This window comes from Diplotaxodon limnothrissa, linkage group LG7 (genome assembly GCF_057381915.1).
Source record: "Diplotaxodon limnothrissa isolate DT_005_m linkage group LG7, D_limnothrissa_male_GT1.1, whole genome shotgun sequence".
Taxonomy (NCBI): Eukaryota; Metazoa; Chordata; class Actinopteri; order Cichliformes; family Cichlidae; genus Diplotaxodon; species Diplotaxodon limnothrissa.
The window spans coordinates 69,742,315-69,764,324 of NC_140602.1; the positions used below are offsets into that span (position 1 = coordinate 69,742,315).

A 22,010-nucleotide genomic window follows, 5' to 3' on the forward strand; every position below is an offset into this window, starting at 1 on the left:
ACTTTGTGAAACACCTGAACTGGAAAGAGAAAAGGAAATACTGGAAAAACGATGTTCAGAGATGCAGTGTAGGATTGATAGAATGAAGAGGAAACACTCAGCGGTCATTAAGGAGATGTTGTTGAAGTCCAGTGACTTGAAGAGCCAAATAATTGAAATGCAGGCACAAAAGCAACAACAAGAGAAAATGCATGAAGACCTGCAGCGTACGAGTCAAGAAATCCAGAGAAAAAATGAGCTGTTAGAAGAGATGCACAACAAAAAGCAAGAAAAGCTTAGAAAAAAACAAGCAACCTTAAAAGAAATGAAGCAAAGATGCCAGCAACTCGAGCAGCAGAATGCAGAAACAAACGATCAGCTGAGAACCCTTATCCTGGAGAAGGAGCTCATGGAAAAATACCTGAAAAAGAAGAAAAAAGGCTGGTTCTGCCGCTTATTCAGATGATTTAGCCTCGTCCTCCTCCACCTGTGATCCAGCTTACCTTGCACCTCTCCTGTCCCCCCTAACACATATTCTCCACCTTCTTCATCTTTTTTCGTTTTTCACCCTCCCCCCCCAACCAGTCCCAGCAGTTGACTGTCCCCTCCTGAGCCTGGTTCTGCTGGAGGTTTCTGCCCGTTAAAAGGCAGTTTTTCCTCCCCACTGTCGCCTCGTGCTTGCTCAGAGGGGGTTGTTGGGGTTTCCTCCCCTCCTCCTTTCCCCCCTTCATTTACTTATTTGCTTGTTTAACTTTTCTTTTGTTGTTTCTGTAGTTACTTGTTTTACTTTTTTCAACTTATGTAAGAAAATAATAAACCAATTGAATTTATCCTTTGAGTATTTTTCATCTAATCTTTACAGAGTTAAGCTCTGTCTTTTATTTGCTTGTTAAAACCCCATCAATGGTGAAGTAAAAACCCTGGGACATGGTTTAAAACGTTGAAATAGACTAACCAGCTAGTCTAAAACTAAGAAACACTTAAATATTACATTAAATTGAAAACAGTTCAAAAGAAATATCCCCATTCAAAACTGTCATGTGATAATCTCATTGGCTTATGGAGTGATGATGTCATAGGACATCATCACTCCAGCAGTTCAATAAGGCTGATAGAAGGGTACAAAGAAAGGGGCAAGGCAAACTGATGCAAAACTAAACTTTAACCTAAACTGGGTGAACTAAAACACAACATGAAGAACCCTGACATGAACAAACCTGGACATGAATACATGCGACCTGGAAACATGGTGTGAAACAACAGACGACCTGGGCCCTGTTTCAGGAAGCCGGTTTAGTGCAAACTCTGAGTAAGTATATCCTGAGTTAACGGAAACTCTGGGTTTTCGGTTTCACAAAGCGAGTTTAGATTAATTCTGAGTGAGTTACTATGACGACACACTCCGTGAAGTAAACCTGCCCCCTAGCAGGTTTACTTCAACTAACCCTGACTGTCTCCGCCCCTTTGTCAGAAACCTGACAGTAGGAAGTGTCGGACATGGCGTGCCCCTTCCTTGAAGAGCCAGTAGATGTTGAAGCCCAAATTCTCCGCAGAGCTCTCCGCCGGGAGAGAGTGATTAGAGCGCGTTCAGACATTTTATCATTTCCTGATGATTTCCTGTGTGAACGTTACCGTTTCTCAGCACAATCTATAATTTATTTGCATAACATCCTCAGGCCATATATTACGCATGTGACACATCGCGGACATCCTCTCAGTTCTGTACATATTATTTGTATTGCACTTCGGTTTTTTGCAAACGGGAGCTTTCTGTATAATATTGGTGACGCTGAGCACGTTTCCAAGGCTACCGTCTGTCGGGCAGTCAGGAATGTTACAGTTGCACTGAAACGTCTCCTGTACTCGTCTGTGGTGTTCCCCGGTCATAGACCCACAAGATTCATCAAAGAGGGATTCCACAAAATTGCAGGTATCAGGATGAACGAAACTTAATTCATGATGTGGTGATACTTGAACTACTACTTAAATTTTACATTTATTCTCAGGGTTCCCAGGCGTGATTGGCTGTACAGATGGCACTCACATTCCAATCATTGCTCCTTCAGTAAATGAAGGAGACTATGTGAACAGGAAGTCTTTCCACAGCATTAATGTACAGGTACATAGTTCCCTGTAGCATTTCAAACTAACAAATTATTTCATTATAGTAATGGATGCTAATTTGTGTTCTCTGCACTGTGAAGATCATATGTGATGCTGCCAACATTATCACAAATGTGGAAGCCAACTGCTCAGCCTCTGTGAGTGGTGGTGGTGGAGGACCCCCACCTGTTCTTCGGGCCTCCGCTTTTTTTCTGTTGGCTATAACGGGCCACATTTGAGCATACAGAGTAAGCAAATATGTACTTGTAATGTGCTCAGATAATTTCAATAAGTGCTTACAGAGGGGAAATTAATGTAGCCTCTAACTGCAATTGATTTACAGCGTTCAGTAATACGATGGCGCCTATCCAAGATGGCGGCCAACCAAACCGGTTTGACAACCGGTTTGACCGGTTTGACAACCGGTTTGACCAGTTTCGTGTGTGTGTGCGCATGCGCGTTCAGGTGTTCTTACCCTCTGGGCGGGAACGACTCCTCCTAGTGGGATGTGCTAGGTTGTATGGGTATAAAAGTGATCCTTTCACATTCTAAGAGCATCACCGCCACGGTCTGAGGAGCACCGACACATCGCGCTAAGGATCCCCGACGCATCGACCTATGGAGCTCGGAATGACACCCAGCCAGGACATCGCCCATGCCACAGGCACTCTAGGTATGTCTTCAGGAGTATGCAGTCGGGGTCCTCAACGTAAAAAGCAACGCTGTGGAAACGCCGCAGATGGAACTGTATTTAAGTTAGAATATCGAGGCGTCGAAGGGTATGTGTATGCCATTAAATATACCGAAGGGACAGTTGTGCTTAGTGTAGATTGTGGTGAGGGATTGTTTTGGGGGGAAGCCCAAGTCATGTCTACTAAAAACTGGAAGCTCTTCCGCACCGTAGTGTGTGCGGACCTGGACAATGTGGGTTTCCCAGAGCTGCTGTATGTTTCCCAGTGGAACAGTGCATCAGGCCCTGAGCTTTACAGGGTTGAGGCTGATCGTTTCAATCGCAACCCCGACGACTTTATTTTTCTCAGTGTATGTGATGACAGGGATAGTCTTATTGCTTCCAGAGGGCTTGAAAACTGGAGGTTAAATCCATACCCTCTAAACCTCGAAGAGCGCACAAGATGGTTTAAGGACTTGTTTTTTATACAGTGGTGCGACTGGAGAGGTTTGTCGCGTCTGTTTAGCCAGATTGATGACGCGATCAAGAGGGACAGACTCAACACTGCGTACGAGAGTATTAGAAAGCGCCTTGTTTTTGACGATCTGGCGAGTTGTCCGAAGACTGGTTTGCCTGGTACCCTGTGTAAACCTAAAATCATAAGACCTTCCGACAGCTAAACAATAAACTGGTAGGTTTAATGTGCGGGTGTGTGGGGTTGAGTGTGTATCTATGTGACAAATTAAGAGCTTGTGGTTTTCATTTTACAGAGAATGACACGCCCTCATGGGACCTGTTGGAGTCACCATCAACAGAGCTGCTAATCCCGACCCCCCAGACTCCACCACCCTCACCACAATGCTCGCAGGACCCCCTCATATCAGACCTGTGGGATGAAACTGTAATCGACATCAAACTCGCAACTCTCCACCTGTTAATGTTGGCTTTGAATGAGTTTATACAAGAGACATGTTACGGATGCCAAACAGGCCACCCCAGTCAGGTGCAACACAGCTGCTTGCAGGAATTGTCTGAGTATTTCTTCGACACCTACTATGATGATGTGATGATAAGGCTCCAGACTGACCGATTCATCCCTGCCATCCGGCTGTTTGTACGCTCATCCACTGCAGATGGGTCTGGAACACAAATCCGCAGAGTTGCAGAACACATCATGTGTGAACTGAGATCAGAGCGATATATAGTATGCGCCATTAATGACAACATTGGGCACCTGCTAGATGCAAGTACTTGCGCCCGCCGTGTTAAACCAGCCATGCTCCGCATGATTGGAAACTACTGGGCTGGGTTACATCTGGTTTAATGTGGGGTGTCCGAGTATCCATTGTCTGTGATTGTGTCTTTGTGAAAATTAAATAAAAAGACTTGTTAACATCAACATCATAGTCATTTGTGGTTTGTAAATCATGGAAAGCACATTGCATAAAATATATCATGATCCAGCCCATCCTGCGGGGTTAGCCAGTTTAAATAAGCTACGTATAGCGGCAGGGGAGGCATCAGGTGTAACACCTCCACTATCTCAGGTCAAACATTATTTAGAACAAGACGACACCTACACACTCCATAAACCTGCGAGGATCCATTTCCCCAGAAATAGAGTATTGGTGACAGGGGTCGACAAACAGTTTCAAGCCGATCTGGTTGACATGTGTGAATATGTGACAGATAATGATAATGTGAGATATCTGCTAACATGTATAGATGTATTCTCAAAATACGCATGGGTTAGATGCCTAACAAACAAGACAGGGTCTGTTGTATCAGCTGCTTTTGAGGATATACTTAGTGAGGGTAGGATCCCTGTGAAACTACAAACAGATGAAGGCAAAGAGTTTTATAATGCAACCTTTAAACAGCTAATGAAGCGATATAATATCAAGCATTTCTCAACAGCTAGCGAGGTTAAATGCAGTATTGTCGAGAGATTCAATCGTAGCTTCAAGGGTAGAATGTGGAAGTACTTAACATCAGCCAACTCCCGGAGATATGTAGATATCATACCAGATCTCACACAAGCATATAACAATGCTTATCACAGATCTATCCAAATGGCTCCGGCAGAGGTGAATAAGGATAATGAGAAGTCGGTCTTCAACGCGCTGTACAAAACGAGGCCTCAGAGGGAACTGCGCTTTAAATGTAATATCGGTGACACTGTACGAATATCAAAACTGAGAGGAAAGTTTCGAAAAGGATACGAGCAGACCTACACCGATGAGATTTTCACAGTCAAGGAACGTATAGGGAGACAGCCCCCAGTGTACAGACTAGTGGATTTAGCAGGAGAGGTATTGAAAGGGATACAACGTGTGGTTGTTGATGAAAACAAAACATTTAAAATTGAAAACATATTGGCTAGAAAAAAAGTGGGTCGGAAAAAGCAGGTGCTAGTGAAATGGCTAGGATGGCCCAACAGCTTTAATTCGTGGATTCCAGAAAAAGACATCGTTGAGGCGTAATTAACTCAGATGACGCAGCTCTACACACATTCATTCAACACTGAGCATAGACTGAGAAAGCATGAATAAAAAGAACAACAATGCAGGCTTCTATGTAAGCCTCTTCTCGAATGCTTCATCACATGTTTACCCGGGTAATAAGATATCTAATTTTAGAACAAAGCTAGCAAAACCTATTGTTTTGGATCAGCCGTATGAGGTCGCTGTTATAGAGATACAGTACCCACGCATATGGCGGACTTTTCCACAATCAGATTCGGAAGTGGAAATTCATGACCCCGTCAAAGACGGAACCATAGCCGTAACCATGATCGAACTGTCTGTGGGCCATTATGCATCTGTGGAACAGATAATAAAAGAATTTAATTTTAAATGTCAACAGCACCAAGCCACTGGAGACATTAAAATGCAGTACAACGCCGTTAGTAACCATGCCTGTGTTATGGGGCCTAGGGGGACTATTCTCACATTTAGAGGGAGACTGGCGGAAATCCTAGGATTCAAAACAGGAGAACCGTTTGCACTTCATTATAAAAACACATATGCCCCGCACCCCGCAGACATATACGGGGGAAAATATAACATCTTTATTTATTCAGATATCGTTGATTACCAGCTTGTGGGTGACGCCCACGCGAGGCTATTAAGAGCTATAAATATTACAGACGATGACCGCCGGTTGCCTATTCTACAATTTGACAGCCCACACTACACACCTGTGTCAAAGACATTAATCGACGACATAGAAATTGATTTGAAAGACGATCGAAATCAACACATACCCTTTTTATACGGCAAAGTGTTTGTCAAGTTACACTTCCGACCGATAACACAGCATTTTTGAAAAAAAAGGATGGCCGTCTACAACTCTGATGACTCAAAATATGTAAAATACTACTTATCATAGGCTGGTGGAGAGCTCGGAGGGTATGTTGGGACCAGTACACAATATGGGACAGGTCTGGGTGGGTTGTTCCGTAGCTTGTTTAGATTTGCAGTACCGCTGTTTAAAAAAGGAGTCAGCATAGTCAAACCACACCTAAAAACAGCCGCATCGGGCATAGTGTCTGATGTCATAACCAACATAACCAGACCCTCAACCACTAAGCAGGACGGTAACGGCTTGTATGTGTATACGCCCAAACCATCTAAGACCCCACCCCCAGGGCAGCCGTTGTCTAAAAAGCGTAAAACCACAAAACCTATCAGGAGAGCCACCAAACGGACACCGTCACGCAGAGTGAAAAGACCCAGAACCAGTCGTTCAAAAACTGCAGCGCTTGACATATTCTAAATGGCACTGTTACACAGTCATTCTGGAGAATGTGTAAAAACAGAGCTCGATCTTTTTACTGTCCCATACACACAGACTAGCATTGAGAAAAGTACATTTATTGAAATCCCACCTGTATCTGCAATCACTGATGGAGGGCCGATCGAGTTTTACATCTCATCGTCGGGTGAAGATTACCTGGATCTAAATGACTCATATATCTACACACGGGTGAGAATCACAAACGCTGATGGCTCAAACCTGGCTAGGGATGCTAATGTAGGATTTATTAATTATCCTGGATGCAGCATATTTAGTCAAGTCGATATTAATTTGGGAGACCGGCTCATTAGTCAATCATCCAATACATATCCATACAGAGGTGTGATAGAATGTCTTATCAATTATAATAAGGACACTTTAGACACACAGTTCAGCACCGGGTTATTCTGTAAGGATACAGCATCACACATGAATGACACATCTATAGAAGGAGAGAACCAGGGTCTGATGACCAGAGGTGGCTACACAGCAAATAGTAGTATTGTTGAATTGATTGCACCAGTACATGCAGACCTGTTTTTTCAAGAAAAACTGTTACTTAATGGAATCGACCTGTCGCTGAAATTTGTGCGCTCTAAAGACGAATTTGCTCTCATGACAGCGGATGCCAATGCATACAGAGTTAAAATTGTCTCAGCCAGTCTCTTTGTCAAGAAAGTTAGTGTATCACCTAGCGTCAGACTTGCACACAGCAAGGCATTGCACCATGCAAACGCAAAATACACGGTAGACAGAGTATCTTTAAAGACCTTCTCCATACCTGCAGGGGCTAGAATATCAACAAATGACCATTTATTTATGGGTAGGATACCTAAATTTGTCATCATTGCATTCATAGACAATGAAGCATACACAGGCTCCTACCAGCGTAATCCATTTCATTTTGAAAACTGCGATATAGAATTTATGTCTTTATATGCTGATAGTCAGGCTTATCCTGCTAAACCATTCCAGCCAAATTTCCAGAGAAAACACTATATCAGAGAATTTTACCAGCTGATACAAACCACAGGAAGACATTTAAAGGACAGATCGTTGGCCATAACACGTGACGACTTTGGTAACGGCTACACTTTATTCTGTTTCAATCTGGAAGCTGACGAAGGACATTCAGGGAATGTGTCGTTAATTAAAACTGGGAACGTGAGATTGGAAACCCGTTTCAGAAATCCACTACCCCGTACAGTGAACCTCTTGTGTTATTCTGTATTTGATTCAGTCATTGAAATATCTAACATGAGACAAGTGCTCTTGGACTACTATTGAGACAAAAACGGTCATGAACACTATAAAACTATCAGCCGCGGTCGGCGGCATTATCAATAAAAACACACATTTCCTAGGCGTGTTAGCCTATGATCAGCTAACCACTGAACGGCTTCAAAGACTCCCTGCTATGTGTATTGTAAACACACACCCTTCTACGATGCCAGGGGAACATTGGCTTGCTGTTTATATTTCGAGAGACAGACGCGGTTATTTTTTTGATAGTTTTGGTCACTCGTTAGACAGTTTTCCCCCAGCAATAAAGATGTTTCTTCTAAAAAACTGCTCCACTGTTTTATATTCAGGAAAACAAGTGCAGAACGACTTCTCCATCACATGCGGTCAACATTGTGTATTTTTTTTATATCATATGCAAAATGGTGTATCTTATGCCCGCCTGCTTAACATGTATGGGTCTGATTTAATTTGTAATGATGCTATGGTGTGTCGATTTGTCAACAACATACAACCTGTTGCTGTATGCAGTGATTATGTGTGTGTGCAATGTGGATACTGATATGTACTAATGAGAATAATAATAAAAACAACATGAGAGCATGATTTAATCGAGTCAATGGTATTTATTATCAAATCTCATATATATATATATATATATATATAGATTCATAACATACTTTGTTTAAACATAAATAAAAGAAATCAAACATTAACCAGTAATAAAAGACATAAAATATTTAACAGTAATAAAAGAAAATAAAACAAAACAATTTAGCAGCAATAAGTGAAAAAAAACATAACAGTTGAAAAACACCAAACAGCAAATATTTTTAGCAGAAAAACAATTTCTGCAATAAGAAAAAAAAAACTGAATTCAAAAATCCAACCACTCTACAGGACCCCCCTTTAATTTGTTTTTTTTATTCTTTATTTTTTTTAGTGTACTATGTCGCAGCGGTCCACCGGGCGTGTTCTTTTTTGGTGTGTGTTTTAAAAAACCGCAGTCTTCAGACAGTGTGTGATCGGTTTTATACATGGCGACGGTCTTACGTATGCCTGTGTTAGATATGGCTGATAACGGTATGTTTAAATCTGAGAAAGCTTTTAAAAACTCTGTCCAGCCGATAGGTCTCAAACCCTCAGAAGGTGTGTGTGTGGTTGTGACGGCTTTAATTAGATCATAAATGTGTGAACCAGGGATGGTTTGTTTATCAACAACAATTTCGCCTTTGTCATTGTAAGAGATCAAGTGTGGCGAACGGTTCACCGCTGATAGAATAAGTTCTGCATTCCTCCTACTCCTTTTAGGTATGTGTGTTAAAACATTCTCCGCAACAAGATCCCGCACCCCGGCATCACCATGAACAGGCAATGTGTCCGCCGACTGGGGTTGCACATCCCTGTTAAATTGTTCAGGTAACGATAAAGACAATACATTCTTTTCACGGGCACCTTGTCTCACAAGGGTGAGGTATCTTTGGAGAATATCGCTGTATTTTTTAGCCTTCTCATACACATCTATGTCAGAATCTTGTAACACTTGTAACATCTCCTTGTCCAACTCGTTCTGAGACTGTTGTCTGATGGTGCCTGTTTGCTGCTGCTGCTGCTGTTGCTTTATTAAGTCCAACTGGTGTTGGGGTACCAAAAACATCTTTTGCACATGTTCCATTTTCACCTGTTTGCTATCAGACTGGTTATGAAAGGGATTGCAGCCCCTAATAACGGCAGTAAAAACCCTCCAGATTGGTTGATTGTCTTTCTCTTTTTCAAAGATTTTATTTTTTTGTCTGCAATCAGTCTGATTATTGTTTTTTTCTTTTTTAGCTGTTTGTACTGCTGATTGGTCAGTGGAATGTTACCATGCAATACATTAAAGGCTATCTCACACAATGCATTGATAAAATCTAAGTTTGAATTACTAATAATAACTCTGCGTAGAGTAGGAGGAGCCCTGTATATCATCTCCAACAGAGACAGATTCCTCCGCATGCGTGATGACATCCTCTCACCTCTTTGCTGATTTTTGTTTTGGAATGTAAACAACCGGACGGTCTGACAGTAAATTTGTTCTGAGTCTTAAATAGTCCGGGGTCTTAGCTTTATAGTCTATTAAAAGATACCCGTATGTTGTCGATGTGGCATCATTAAACGCTTCTATAAAATATTTAGTATTACCCGGAAACATTTGCCTGGCTAAAAGCATAACCTGATATTTATCTCTCGGATTTTTAAACAATATTAGGTAATTAGTGTTCAAGGAAATGGTTCTACTGGATTTTCCCTGAATAAACAAATTCTGAACTAGATATATACAACTCAAATTCCTATGATGCACATACTTTGTGAACACATTTTGTACTTCTAAATTGTTAGCTGCATCGTTCATTACATCGTCTATAATTAACAAATTGTTCTTTTCTGCAGGCAGAAGGGTGTCATCAGCAAGAGATTCGGGTATACCGTTAACAAAGTTTATGTTTCTTATCTTAAGAAGCTGGTCATATAGTGTCTGCCAGCATGAGTATATATACACAATGTTATCAATGCTGCATGATATAATCCTGGAAGAGTTTTCAATTATGTTTTTAACAAAAAAAGTCTTGCCACAGTTACTGGGACCGCTGACCACCATGCTGAACGGATGCTGCAACCGGGCGTCAAACCGCTGTTCTAATTTAAAATCCATAAGGAAGGGTTGTGAAGTCTGGGAGCACACGGCGCTTATTGTAAACAACTTTAACTTTTTTCACAATGGTTTCATTCTTCAAATGAAGCTTCTTTTTATCGCGTCTGATGCTATCAGACACGACAACTAGGTGTGCGTCTGATGTCTGATTGGCTACAAACTTGCGGACTAAACCTTTCAAGGAGTCGTGGGTGACAACTTTCGAGTTTAATGCATTCAGTGTTACGCCTTTACATTTCACCTGGGTCTTGCCCAGCGCTGTGTGATACGCGTAACATTTTGGCCCACCGGAAACAAATTCCGCTATGTAATCCTCCACACCATCCTCTCCACAATCTAATTCACTTGTGAGATCCCCCAGAAACGGACCTAGAGGAGGCATCCACTCGCCAGGGCGTGCCGTGAAAATGACACTGTCCGTGTCACAATACAGCACGCGCTGCTGCAAGTTGTCTAGCAAATCATACAGCATGAGTCTGGCGTGTGCAGTGGTCATGGCCCCGACAAAGACATTAACGTCCTTCACACGGGAAGCTCTACCATCAGCGTGGCGCCACTGCACCATTGCGACGTCGTCAGAGATGAAACAAAACTGACGCACGTCGTACTGGTCGCTAAACATTAGCTGGCTAAATCTGGAAGGGTCTGTGATGAGCTCAGATGACGCCATGTTTGACCTCATGCTGAAACGACCCCATAACGAGTTTAACAACAGCTTGTTACAGTTACGAACAGCTTTATTTACACAAATCTTGGATGGGTCTAGCATTATTCCCTCCTTCTCATAATACTCGTCTATGTACTTCTGCTGTTCGTCAGGTGTGTTCACATGTTCAGGATACCCCGAGTCCTCCTGTTTGAGTTTTAGGAAGGCTTTCACATAGTCTTTAAACAATGTGTCGGTCTTATTGGGGAAATGCCACACCTCGTCAACAGCAAGAACCCTGTATCCCTTCTCAACAGCTTTTTCAAGCTCAAATGAGACCCATGTGCCTTTCAACACCCGCTCACTGTCACTGTGCCCGCATGCAGTATGCTGGTTCTGGTCTTCAGCACACATGCTGCAGAGTGGAAACATCAGTTTTCCATGGCATCTGTAGGGTAGGACGGGGTGAAAAAGACCCTTAGGTGGGAGCACTGTGCATTTAACAAAGCCGAAATAATTTTCTAGCTTGTCAAAGTTGGTGTAAATGACTTGAGGGTGTCCTACAGGATAGTCTTTTTTAGACTGCACTGTGGGATAGAGACTGGTGAAGTCGTAGTAAAATATTTTTTCATCACAAGCAGTCTTGTGGTACAGCTTTAGAGCATTTGTGCGACCGCCAAAAAGGGCGTCTCGGGGATTCAGGCGTTCTGGCTTTCTGTACGTATGCATGAAAGCCACAACTGCAGGGTCTGTCTGCTTCAAGGCAGCCCATTCACACTCCCACATCACTATTACGCTCACACTGTGTTGTGATCTCAGTGCATCAACTTTGTCACAAAACATGCGATGCAGCAGTCCATAGGATGCTTTGCTGACAGGATTAACTTCACTCTCGGGGTAGCATTTAACACAACCGTGGTGAAAACATCCTGCAAATTCATAAGCTGTATTACTTGTGGGGTCAAAACCGTCCACAAAATACGGTCCAACCCTCTGTTCGCCTCCTCTGAGAGCGTGTTTGACCACTTTGTTGGTGGTGTGGGACACATATTGAAGCCATTCAATAGAGACGTTAGAAAACGTCTTGTTCTGCTCAACGTATGCCCCTTCATACGTGAGAGCGAGCGCGTCTCTAGGCAGAAACAGCATTTTATACACACCCATACTAAATGCAGCCAGGGTGGTATACATGAATGGATCAACTTGAGTACAACCCAGTAGCGTGTCACGATAAATGATGCATGCTTTACGCAGGACATCAACATCGTTAACACAGTAACGCCTGAGTTCAGCCTGAAAATCAAAGGGATTCTGTGAGGCAACCTGGTACCATTCCATGAATCGCACCTTATCGCTTTCAGACATGTGCTCATAGCCGTAGAAGGAGGGGTCTGGGTACGGGCCCACATAACGCTCATTATCCGTCGTATTAAACCTGTGTGGGAAATGGCCCTTCTGCAGGTCTTGAAAACCTAAAGCAGAGGGTATTTTGGCAAGACCCATGGGCAAAAAGCTGAACGAATCAATCCACCGCTGGTCATAGTCCCTGTCATGCATTAAAATCACACGGCTGCCGCTCATTATGACACTAGGTGTTATGCTCTGTCTGACAAAGTACTCGAGGAGTATGTAGTTATCAAAGCCAGATGCATTATGTGCTATGAAAGTGTACCCACGAAACCTTGGGCGTCTGTAATGCTGCACAAACGCCTCCACACACTTTAATGTATTAAATGTGAACTTATTGCCCTTCAGATCAGACGCACACACAAAGTTAGCCTCGTGTTTACCGTTGTGGTACCGCGTCTCAAAATCATATAAAATGTATTTATCGTTAGGCTTCTGTTTTTCAACAGGCTGTATGAAACACTGATGCTCGGAGTCTCCTGCTAATTTAGGTTCGCGGCAGTGCTCGCATCTAGGCTGCGCACATTTGTGTGGCAATTTCTTGGATTCTCTATATGTGGTGCCACAGTGCATGCAATGTTTCATATTATCACAGGGGATCATGTTGTGTTTTAATTCAGGTAATTTGTGTTGTTGGTAACAGTGTTGTGATTTGCAGATGCGGTTACAGTCGCTGCATTTCACTGTGGGACCCCTGTGATGTTGACAGAGTGTGTAACATGTGTTACATCTATGTTTACAGCTGTGCTGTAATGGTGTATTATATATACTGTAACAGAAATTACACACATAGGACCCCCCCAAAAAAGCGGTCGGGTTTAAAATCAGGTGGTAATGTTGATTATGGAGATACATCATCAACGTGTTAGGGTTTGGCTCTTCATGTGTGTAAAAACATTCCAGGCGTTTACGCCCTTCTGTGTGGTAATAGATTACAATCTTAATGTTGAAGTGCTTCTCAAATTTACCGACATCAGAGAATGATACTTGCTGTGTGTTGCATAGACCTACTTCAGCATGCATCTGTTTAGCTGTAGCAAGTTTTTCATGCTCAGAGGATGATGAGTTTAATGAATGTGCTATGCATAGGGAGAAGCACAAATTGTTGTTTGTGTTGTTTGGTGTGTATAAATGTCTGCCTTTCTTTGAGAGAATCTCATCATAAAGGTATGTGCGCCAGTCTTAAGCGAGACCCGCCACTACTGTTCTGAGCTACCGTGACAATAAACTCTAATTCATCATCACCGATAGATTCATCATTACTCTGCATAACTTGTGCAATTTGATCGAGAAACAGCTCCGGATCATACCGATCATCAGCGTTTAAAACAGCCTGAACATCTGAAGCCAGCGAGGGGCCACGCAGGACCACGTTTAGAACACTGCCCTGTTGGGATCCCGCCACAGCTCTGTCTATCACATTGGCTAAGCACTCGCGCACTCGCGCCGGCACTTGTTCTGGATGATCGAGACTTATACCCCTAAAATCAAGGCGTTCACGCAATTCGCGAGCATTAAAATTAGGTATCTCTCTAATGTGTGACTGAGAGCAGCTGCCGGATCCAGACTGCACAACGGGCTCAATAACAACTGCAGTAGCTGCAGCAGAGGTGACCCGGCTAGATTGTGCATCAGACGCAAAATCACCAGCAGCACAAGCTATATGGTTAGCATCAGTAACAGCAACGGCCCGAGCAACACCTGCTGTACTATCACTATTATTAGCAACAATAGCCCCATCAGCAATAGCAGACGTAGGAACAGTCTGACAAGGATGTGTATCGGATGAGGCTGATGCAGGCACCCTATTAAGTCTAGCTATAATATCGTCTAATTTTTTATCTGTTTCTTCAGCCCACTGCATAAAAGTCTCTAAGTCAAAACATCTACCAGGAGTGGAGGTTCCGATATTATGTTTAAATAATTTATTTGGAGGGTCCATGGTCTGGATTTTAAAAGTCAGGGACTTGAAATTTTGCTGCAGATGTTGTCTAATGTACTACACACTTTGTTTATGAGTTTGGTAAACTGTTGCCTTTGTACCTGTGCTTCTTGGTGGTATTGATTGAGTCTAGCTTCAATCAAACATAATTTATCAGCTATTGAGGCTATATGACTTTGTTCAGCAGGCTGAGCGTCTGGAAGCTTTATGTAAGCATCATACGCCGCTGATATTTGAGAGTCTGTTATGCCGCCTTCTTCGAAATCTATGTGTGAATCAACGCTATTTCTGACACATTCTGGGGTGGTGGGTATATGAACTAGATCAAAATCTGATATACTGTACTCAAAAACATCAGAGAAATCGCGATGTAGCCACTCACTCGGAGGTGTTGCAGGTTCGCTGATGAAGATCGGTTCTGACTCTCCACTGCTGCACAAAGCTCCAGGTTTTTGTTGTTCTGGGAGGTCGATACTGCTTAAACATTCCAAAAACATCTGGAATCGTACGGTGTCCTGATCATTATGAGGAGGGGTGCTGTTCTGCAGTCTGTGAAGATAGATAGACATGTGTTAAAACATTTTATACATGTACCCATTTCAAACTGAATAACCGTGTCTCCCTCTCTCTCTCTTTTTATCTAATTTATATATGCCTATGCTTACCTTGTAGTGTGCGTTATTCGGGATGGTCCTGCTCCTCCACACACACGGTTCTCTGGCGTGGTTCTGTATGTGTAAAACGGTCAGTTTAGAACATTTGTAATTGTTTAAACCCCTTTAAAAAAAAAAATACACAACTATACATCGCGTTGTATACACACCTGATGTAAGGTAGGGCTCTGTGGTCGCGGGGTCTGAATGTTTTCCTGCTCAGTTTGTTAACCCTGGAACAAACAAAAACGTTATTACATAATTTAAAACAATCGCTAGTTTAAAACATACATACGTTTAAAGATCCAGTAATGCTGTACACACCTTGTGCCTGTTAGAGAACTAGTTCCAGCTGTAAAAGCGCCCGTTTCTGAAGAAAAGGGTCCTGGGCCGTTCTCCCGAACTCCTAAAAATTAAGCTTTTGTTTTAGGAAAAAAAATAGTTTGAATATCCTATAATATGTTAACATAACACTTTTTAAAAATCCAATAATAGGTTTTGTTTTACTTACCGTTTACGATGGCCATGTTATAAAGAACGATGTTAGTGTTGATGATCGCAAAGAAAATGGTGTGCTCTGCAGCGAATCTTGAGGCGTAAATGGCTCAGGGTTTCGGGGTCTGAGCCTGTTTTTTATATAGGGTGGTGTTTCCAAAAAGAAAAGGTATGTCGCCAATCAATTTAAATGAGACCCTTCAGGGCTTTTGTCTTCTCAAGGAATTACAAAGGAACCGATACTTCAGACAATAGGCGGGGTCGCCACCCGACTGGTACACCTGCCCCATTTACCTTGTCGAGGAATTACAAAAAGAGCCAATACCGGCCACTTTAAACAATAGGCTGGGCCCTTGTTCGCATGGTACTCTCAACTAGTGATACCCACGGTGGGCTTTTACAATCCTGAACAAATTCAAACAATTAGCCAGCTGTTGAAAAGTTGGAGCGGGTCTGGGCGACTGGTTTTAGAAGTATCACTGTAGCGTTTATTTTCTAAAGGGCTGAATGTTATTTGCGACTATCTGTTGTGTTAAAAACTACTCTGAAACCATGAAACCCCTTACAGAAGAAATGGCCCGTTTGATCCGTTTTTAAATAAATAAAATGCTTGCATCGGTGCAAGGTGTTGACACCGGAATCACAAAATGAGTGTATTTAAAAGACGATTAGTTTGAAAAGAGCGATACTGGCTGCTTATAGCATTTATTTTCTAAAGGACTGAATGCTATTTGTGACATTTACTGTGTTAAAAACTAGCTGGCTGGCTTTGTCTCACTCTTAGTTCAACATTCCGAAATCCCGATTTTTAAATAAAATGATCGCATCAACCCTGGAAAGAAACCCCAGTAGATGTGTAAAAACTAGTTAAATTAAAACTAGGGGTTTGATTAAATGAAACGCTTGTGAACATGCTGACATCACCCATTCAGAAGAAATTCCCATTTGTGCCATTTATAAAATAAAATGCATGCCTCACTGCAAGCTGAGACATTGTCAGATTTAGAAAATTAGTGTGATTAAAACACTATTACCAACACTTTTGACTAGAGCACACCCTCTTTGTTAAGGCGCACTGTGAACCAAAACAGCTTCCACTCCGCCAAGAATGAAACAAGAAACAAAGAATTGCTTTTAAGAACACATGCATAACTGAATGTTGCGATACACCTAAGTGATAAAAATAGTTTAATTAAAAACCCTATGGTTTGATTAAATTAAAACCCCGTTAAAAACACAAACTCATATAACCCCTCTGATCCCCTGTGGTATTCCAACACCTGAACGCGCATGCGCACACACACACGAAACTGGTCAAATCGGTTTGGTTGGCCGCCATCTTGGACTAGTGCCATCGAATTACTGAACGCGCATGCGCACACGCACGAAACCGGTCAAACCGGTTGTCAAACCGGTTTGGTTGGCCGCCATCTTGGACAGGTGCCATCGTATTACTACTGGCCTCAAGCGCTGTAAAATACATTGACCGCGCCTTCTTTCCCTCCGTCTCCATGGTGACTCGCTTAATCTGTGCTCCGCTTATCAGGGCTTTATGTATCCTCGTGCGCGCTTAACTTGGGGTTAAAGCAACTCCGCGTTGACTGAACTAATTGTTATCAGCCTTTCTGAAACCAAATATTCCGAGTTGGACAGTTCGGGGTTACTCAACCCTGAGTATCGTTTTTCACTCTGAGTTTTCTAAACCGGCTTCCTGAAATAGAGCCCAGGAGGTCACACAAACGCACGCCCAAACACACACACACATGCACACGCATACACACAGACACATACCTAGAAACTAGAATTCTGTGATCTGTTGTGTACACGTAGCCTGGGTTTTGGGGTAAGTCGCGTTTCCTGCCGCAAACGTAAAAGAAGTCCAAGGGTGAAATACACTGCAAAGTATTTATTGGGCAGTACGTGGTGTGTGGATCGTTGACGAATGAAGTGAAATTGTGCGCTAAGCAGAAGTGAGTGTGTCTGGCATCACGGTGTGTGTGAAAAGGTATCCAGCTGGGGCAGACATGATTCTGCAGGTCACCTGCCCAGTGGACAAAAAGAAATAAAATATTTGTGTGGATGAAGTATGAATGATAACATGAAGAGTGTTTGGTGTTTCTCAGTCTGAAACAACTGTAACGCTACTTTCTGTTTTGGAGAAAAGGACAGTTTAAAAAAAACAGAGAGATGTGTGTTGTTTTAAGCAGTGATGAGAATAATGAAAATTTGATGACAGAGGAACACAAAAACATACAGAAAATGCATTAACCATGCTAACCCTACATGCATATACACATACAATGATACTCATGAAGACCAGACGGCATCTTAAGCATGAGATTCTGCTTGTCATCTTGTCCAAGTCACTTAGTGTGATGAAAAGTGATGCAAAGACCATTGGACTAATAGCAAATTAGTTTAAAAAAAAAAAAAGATCAAATAATAGCAAACAAGTGTGTAGGAAAGGCAGCTTTAACAACATGTTCTGCTGGAGATGCAGCTCCTCAGACATCGATTAAACCTGCCTAATAACACACACACATGCAATGAAAATCAGCTTGTTACCAAATGCTGAATTTATCCAATGCTGACAAATTAACTCTGTAGGCTGCAGGACAACAGTTTAACTTTTGTGGGGAAAAAGATTCTGGTTTGAACAACCAGTGATCAGACAATAAATTTAGTTGTTAATATAGTAAATTGGGAGATGCTTTCTGTCTGATGCAGCACAAGTAATTTACTGTATGAGGGAAATTCTATTTTTGTGATAACATTTTGAACATGCATTTCTGTTGTCCTGTCAACTTGGTGGGATGGTAGCTGATATGCAAATTAGCTGATCATAATTAGATTAAGGAAAGGTGACTGAATTTTAGCACAAGTGAATGGGATGTGTTGGAGACTCTAAAACACTGAGTTTCCTGTTTTGATGTGCGAGTGAACCCTGCACCCAGATACACAATACTGAACACATAAGAACAAACTTGTTTTGTGAAGTGCATGACAACATGTCACGTGTTTTATGATGAAGGGAAAGAAGGAAAACTGAATAAAACGTGTCTGTGGCCTAAATGAGTGAGCTGATTGTGAGTTTCTGGTGTGTGAGAATTTAAAAAAGAATGGGGAACTGACTGACTGGTTAAAGCTGACAAGACTGACTGATTTAACATCATTGTGTGAAGTTCAGTGGCATGTCCAGCGGGGGGGGGGCACGGGCCACAGCCCCAACCAGACTGGCCACCCCAGGTGCCACCCCGAAGCTAAAACAATAAAATTCAATCAAATGTACGATCATGTTTTCACAGTGAAGCTCAGATATCCGAGTGTAAGTGAATGCAGCATCGGCTTCTGCACTATGAGCATCACCTTAGGAAAGGTAGGAGAGCCAAGCACGAAAGACGGTGTTCTGGGAATCCATCCTACCTGGCAAACCATCCTACCCATTGTTTCTGCGCATGCGCACAACACGAAATTCAGTGCCAAACCGTCCTACCTTTGTGAATGTCACCTACAAGCATACTTAAACGGCTAAAATTTAGTGGCAAATCGTCCTACTTTTGTTAATAACAGCTACAAGTATACTCTGATGGGCAAAGTTAGGTGGCAAACCGTCATACCTACTTAAATTGGCCTGGAATTACTCTGTGACAGCAGAAATGTGCATAAACTACTTACGGTAGGACGTTTTGCCAAAGTAGGATGGTTTGTCAGAAAACAATTTTCGGCGAAAGAAAATGAGGAGAGAATAAATGTCCCGGTACGTAATATTAAGTTTGTTGAGTTTAGTAAACTTCGGTGAAATTAGAATACAAAGAAAAAAATAACACTTGAAGAATTATTGCAGCCGTCGAATATTTCAGACAGTATGCTACAGAGAGTGATATTATACCCCTTTCGTCAAAAAAAGTGACAGGTTACTTCCGGAGCTCATTAATTATTCATGAGCTCCGGAAGTCCGGAAGTAATTAAGTAATAAAAATATGATATTCATAAAAATATGATATTCATAAAAATATAATTGATTATTTAGAAAGTTTTTTTATATATCAAAATAGCATTCTTTTATTTCTTTAAGCAATTAAATTTTTATTTTTATTTTTTTTTATGCTCAAAAAACGCCATCTGGTGGCGGGTCAGTGTGTGTGTGCGCGCCCGAGGCTGTGTGTCTGGGCGCGCGGGGGCGCGCCCGTGTCTCCGGACCGTGCTCTCTCGGGCTCCGTGCTCATGTGTTTAAAAATGTATTAAACCATATTAAAATTGTTTAGTTAAACTTGTGCTTTTGTAACGTTCAGTATGGCCACAAACACATGCTGCATGCCTTGGGGGAAAACTTTATTTAGATTTATATGCATTTGTAGATTTAGAATAAAACTCATACTCAGAAAAAACTCGCGATCCCCTAACCCTAACCCTCCTTAGATACATAAGCAGGGAAAACTCCTTAAAAAACCCTCCGCGATTTCTCCAAAACCCTACAATAACTTGTTAGGGTACCCCCTCTATTCCCAAAACCTTATATTCGATAACAGGGAAAATCCTGAAAAAATCCTTAGTCTTTTTTCTCAAATTCAGCGCCCCGCGGCTCCCTTCATGCTCAGCCAAACAAAGCCAAAACTCCTTTTAAAAATTTCTCCGCGATTTCTCCAAAACCCCTAGAATAACTTGTTAGCTACCCCTCTATTCCCAAAAACCTTATATTCGATAACAGGGAAAATCCTTATTCTTTTTTCCTTCAAAAACTTCCCTCTTACTAGCAAGCTCTAAAATTCAACCCACACTCTAAGTTCTACCTCGCTCTTAATCTCCGATCCACAACTTCTTGCAGAGCACAATTTTTTCCTGCTTGTTCGCTCCCCGCTCGGCTCCCTAATGCGCTGCTTACCTCGTTTGAAAATTCCCCCCTTAGACCAACTCCGCCTCACTGCGCCCCGCTGCCAATCACATAACCCTTGCACCGCTCCCTTCGCACCCCGGTTAGCCAATCCGCTCCAGGTCTGATTTTACGATCTCCCGCTGATGTTAAGACTATCTTCGAACCCCCAGAAGAGATCTGACTTCAGACGTATCAACAACTGGCACCGCTCAGACTGCTTGCGAGCTCAACAGCCATGAAACCAGGGATCAACAACTACCTTCGCGTGCCCTATGTGCATATCACTCGGTAAGTGTTAATCTTGCTCTCTAACTACATTTTCGCATTTTCCTTTTTAACATTCTGTCAATCCTTTCATCTTCAAAAAAGCCATGCAAATAGGCTCTGTAACACTTGGAATACACTTTTTAAAACATATATAAGCTCCCCTCTAACACTCAGAGCTAAAAAGTGCGTTTGTAAGTTAAACTATAGCAGCGATCATGGCCTCATCAGGTACCTCATTTTTTCTCACTCTTGTTCATATAATGTTTATATTTTTACTGTTTTTTCCCCGTTTGTAAATACTCGATGTTATTTCTTTTCAGACTCTGAGATAAACCTGCTCAACTCCTCTTTTTTTGAGTCTCTCGATCGAATTGGTAGGTTTGGTTCATTCTTGTTCCCCTTCTTAACAGCTAATTGTACAAGAAAAACAAAACATTTACCCTCTTTTTTCATTTTTATCAAACTTTCTAGATATCTCTGACTTGGACACCTTTATTGGTACGAGTTCCCCGAATTCTTCACCACCAGTGCTTGTGCGATCCACAGGAAAGAATATTCGTCTCTCCACACGGGACAGAGAGTATTTGCTCTCTACGCTAGATCGCCCTGCTTCATCTGGCCCCAGTTCCATTCCCGTCGGAGCTTGTTCTCTCCCGCAACCCTCTGGGAAAAACTTGCGCCTGTCCGCCGGGGACAGGCAAGATTTGCTCTCCGAGCTCACTCCCGATGCTCCGGCCGATCAGAGCCCCAGAAACGCTTCTTATTCTCCGCCATCAGACACAGGAAATGCACCGCGCCTGCCTTTGAGACCCAATCACGGTCAGTCTCTCTAGGTTCTCGCTTTTTTTCTCATTTCTTTTTTAAAATAAAAACTAACCCTTTTCTATTTAACTTTACTAACTGTTTGTATCTTACCCTCAAATTCTCAGGGCGTTTCAGAAGGAGGAGTAGCAGGACCCGCAGGATCGCAAGGACAACGAGGACAACGCGAACACGTACCCGAAGGCAGCTGGCTTCAATCGCTCTTCGCGCGGTCTCTCTGTTCGCTGAATTAGTTCAGCTCATCTTATAAAAACTTTGTTTTTGATTTTTTTTTTTCATTTTGCTTTTCAAACATACTCTCTTTTGTGGTTTTTTGTTCTTTTAATATATTCCTGTTAAACAATAATAATAAAATAAATGGATAACCAGGAACAAGATATTACAGACCCGTTTCTTGCTTTAGAAACAGCGTTAGCTAGGT

General features: G+C 42.2%; 1 protein-coding gene across 1 annotated transcript; it reads left to right on the forward strand.

Moving 5' to 3' along the window:
- The first annotated feature begins 2,745 nt into the window (after positions 1–2,745).
- Positions 2,746–3,516, forward strand: LOC146629743 (uncharacterized). The gene has a single exon (XM_085358843.1). The coding sequence runs from the start codon at positions 2,758–2,760 to the stop codon at positions 3,430–3,432; it is 675 nt and encodes a 224-aa protein (XP_085214969.1). The 5' UTR covers positions 2,746–2,757; the 3' UTR covers positions 3,433–3,516.
- Positions 3,517–22,010: the final 18,494 nt, after the last annotated feature.

What these genes read in the sequence shown, in the direction of transcription:
- LOC146629743 (XM_085358843.1), top strand. Translation starts at nt 2,758, where the DNA reads ATGTCTTCAGGAGTATGCAGTCGGGGTCCTCAACGTAAAAAGCAACGC.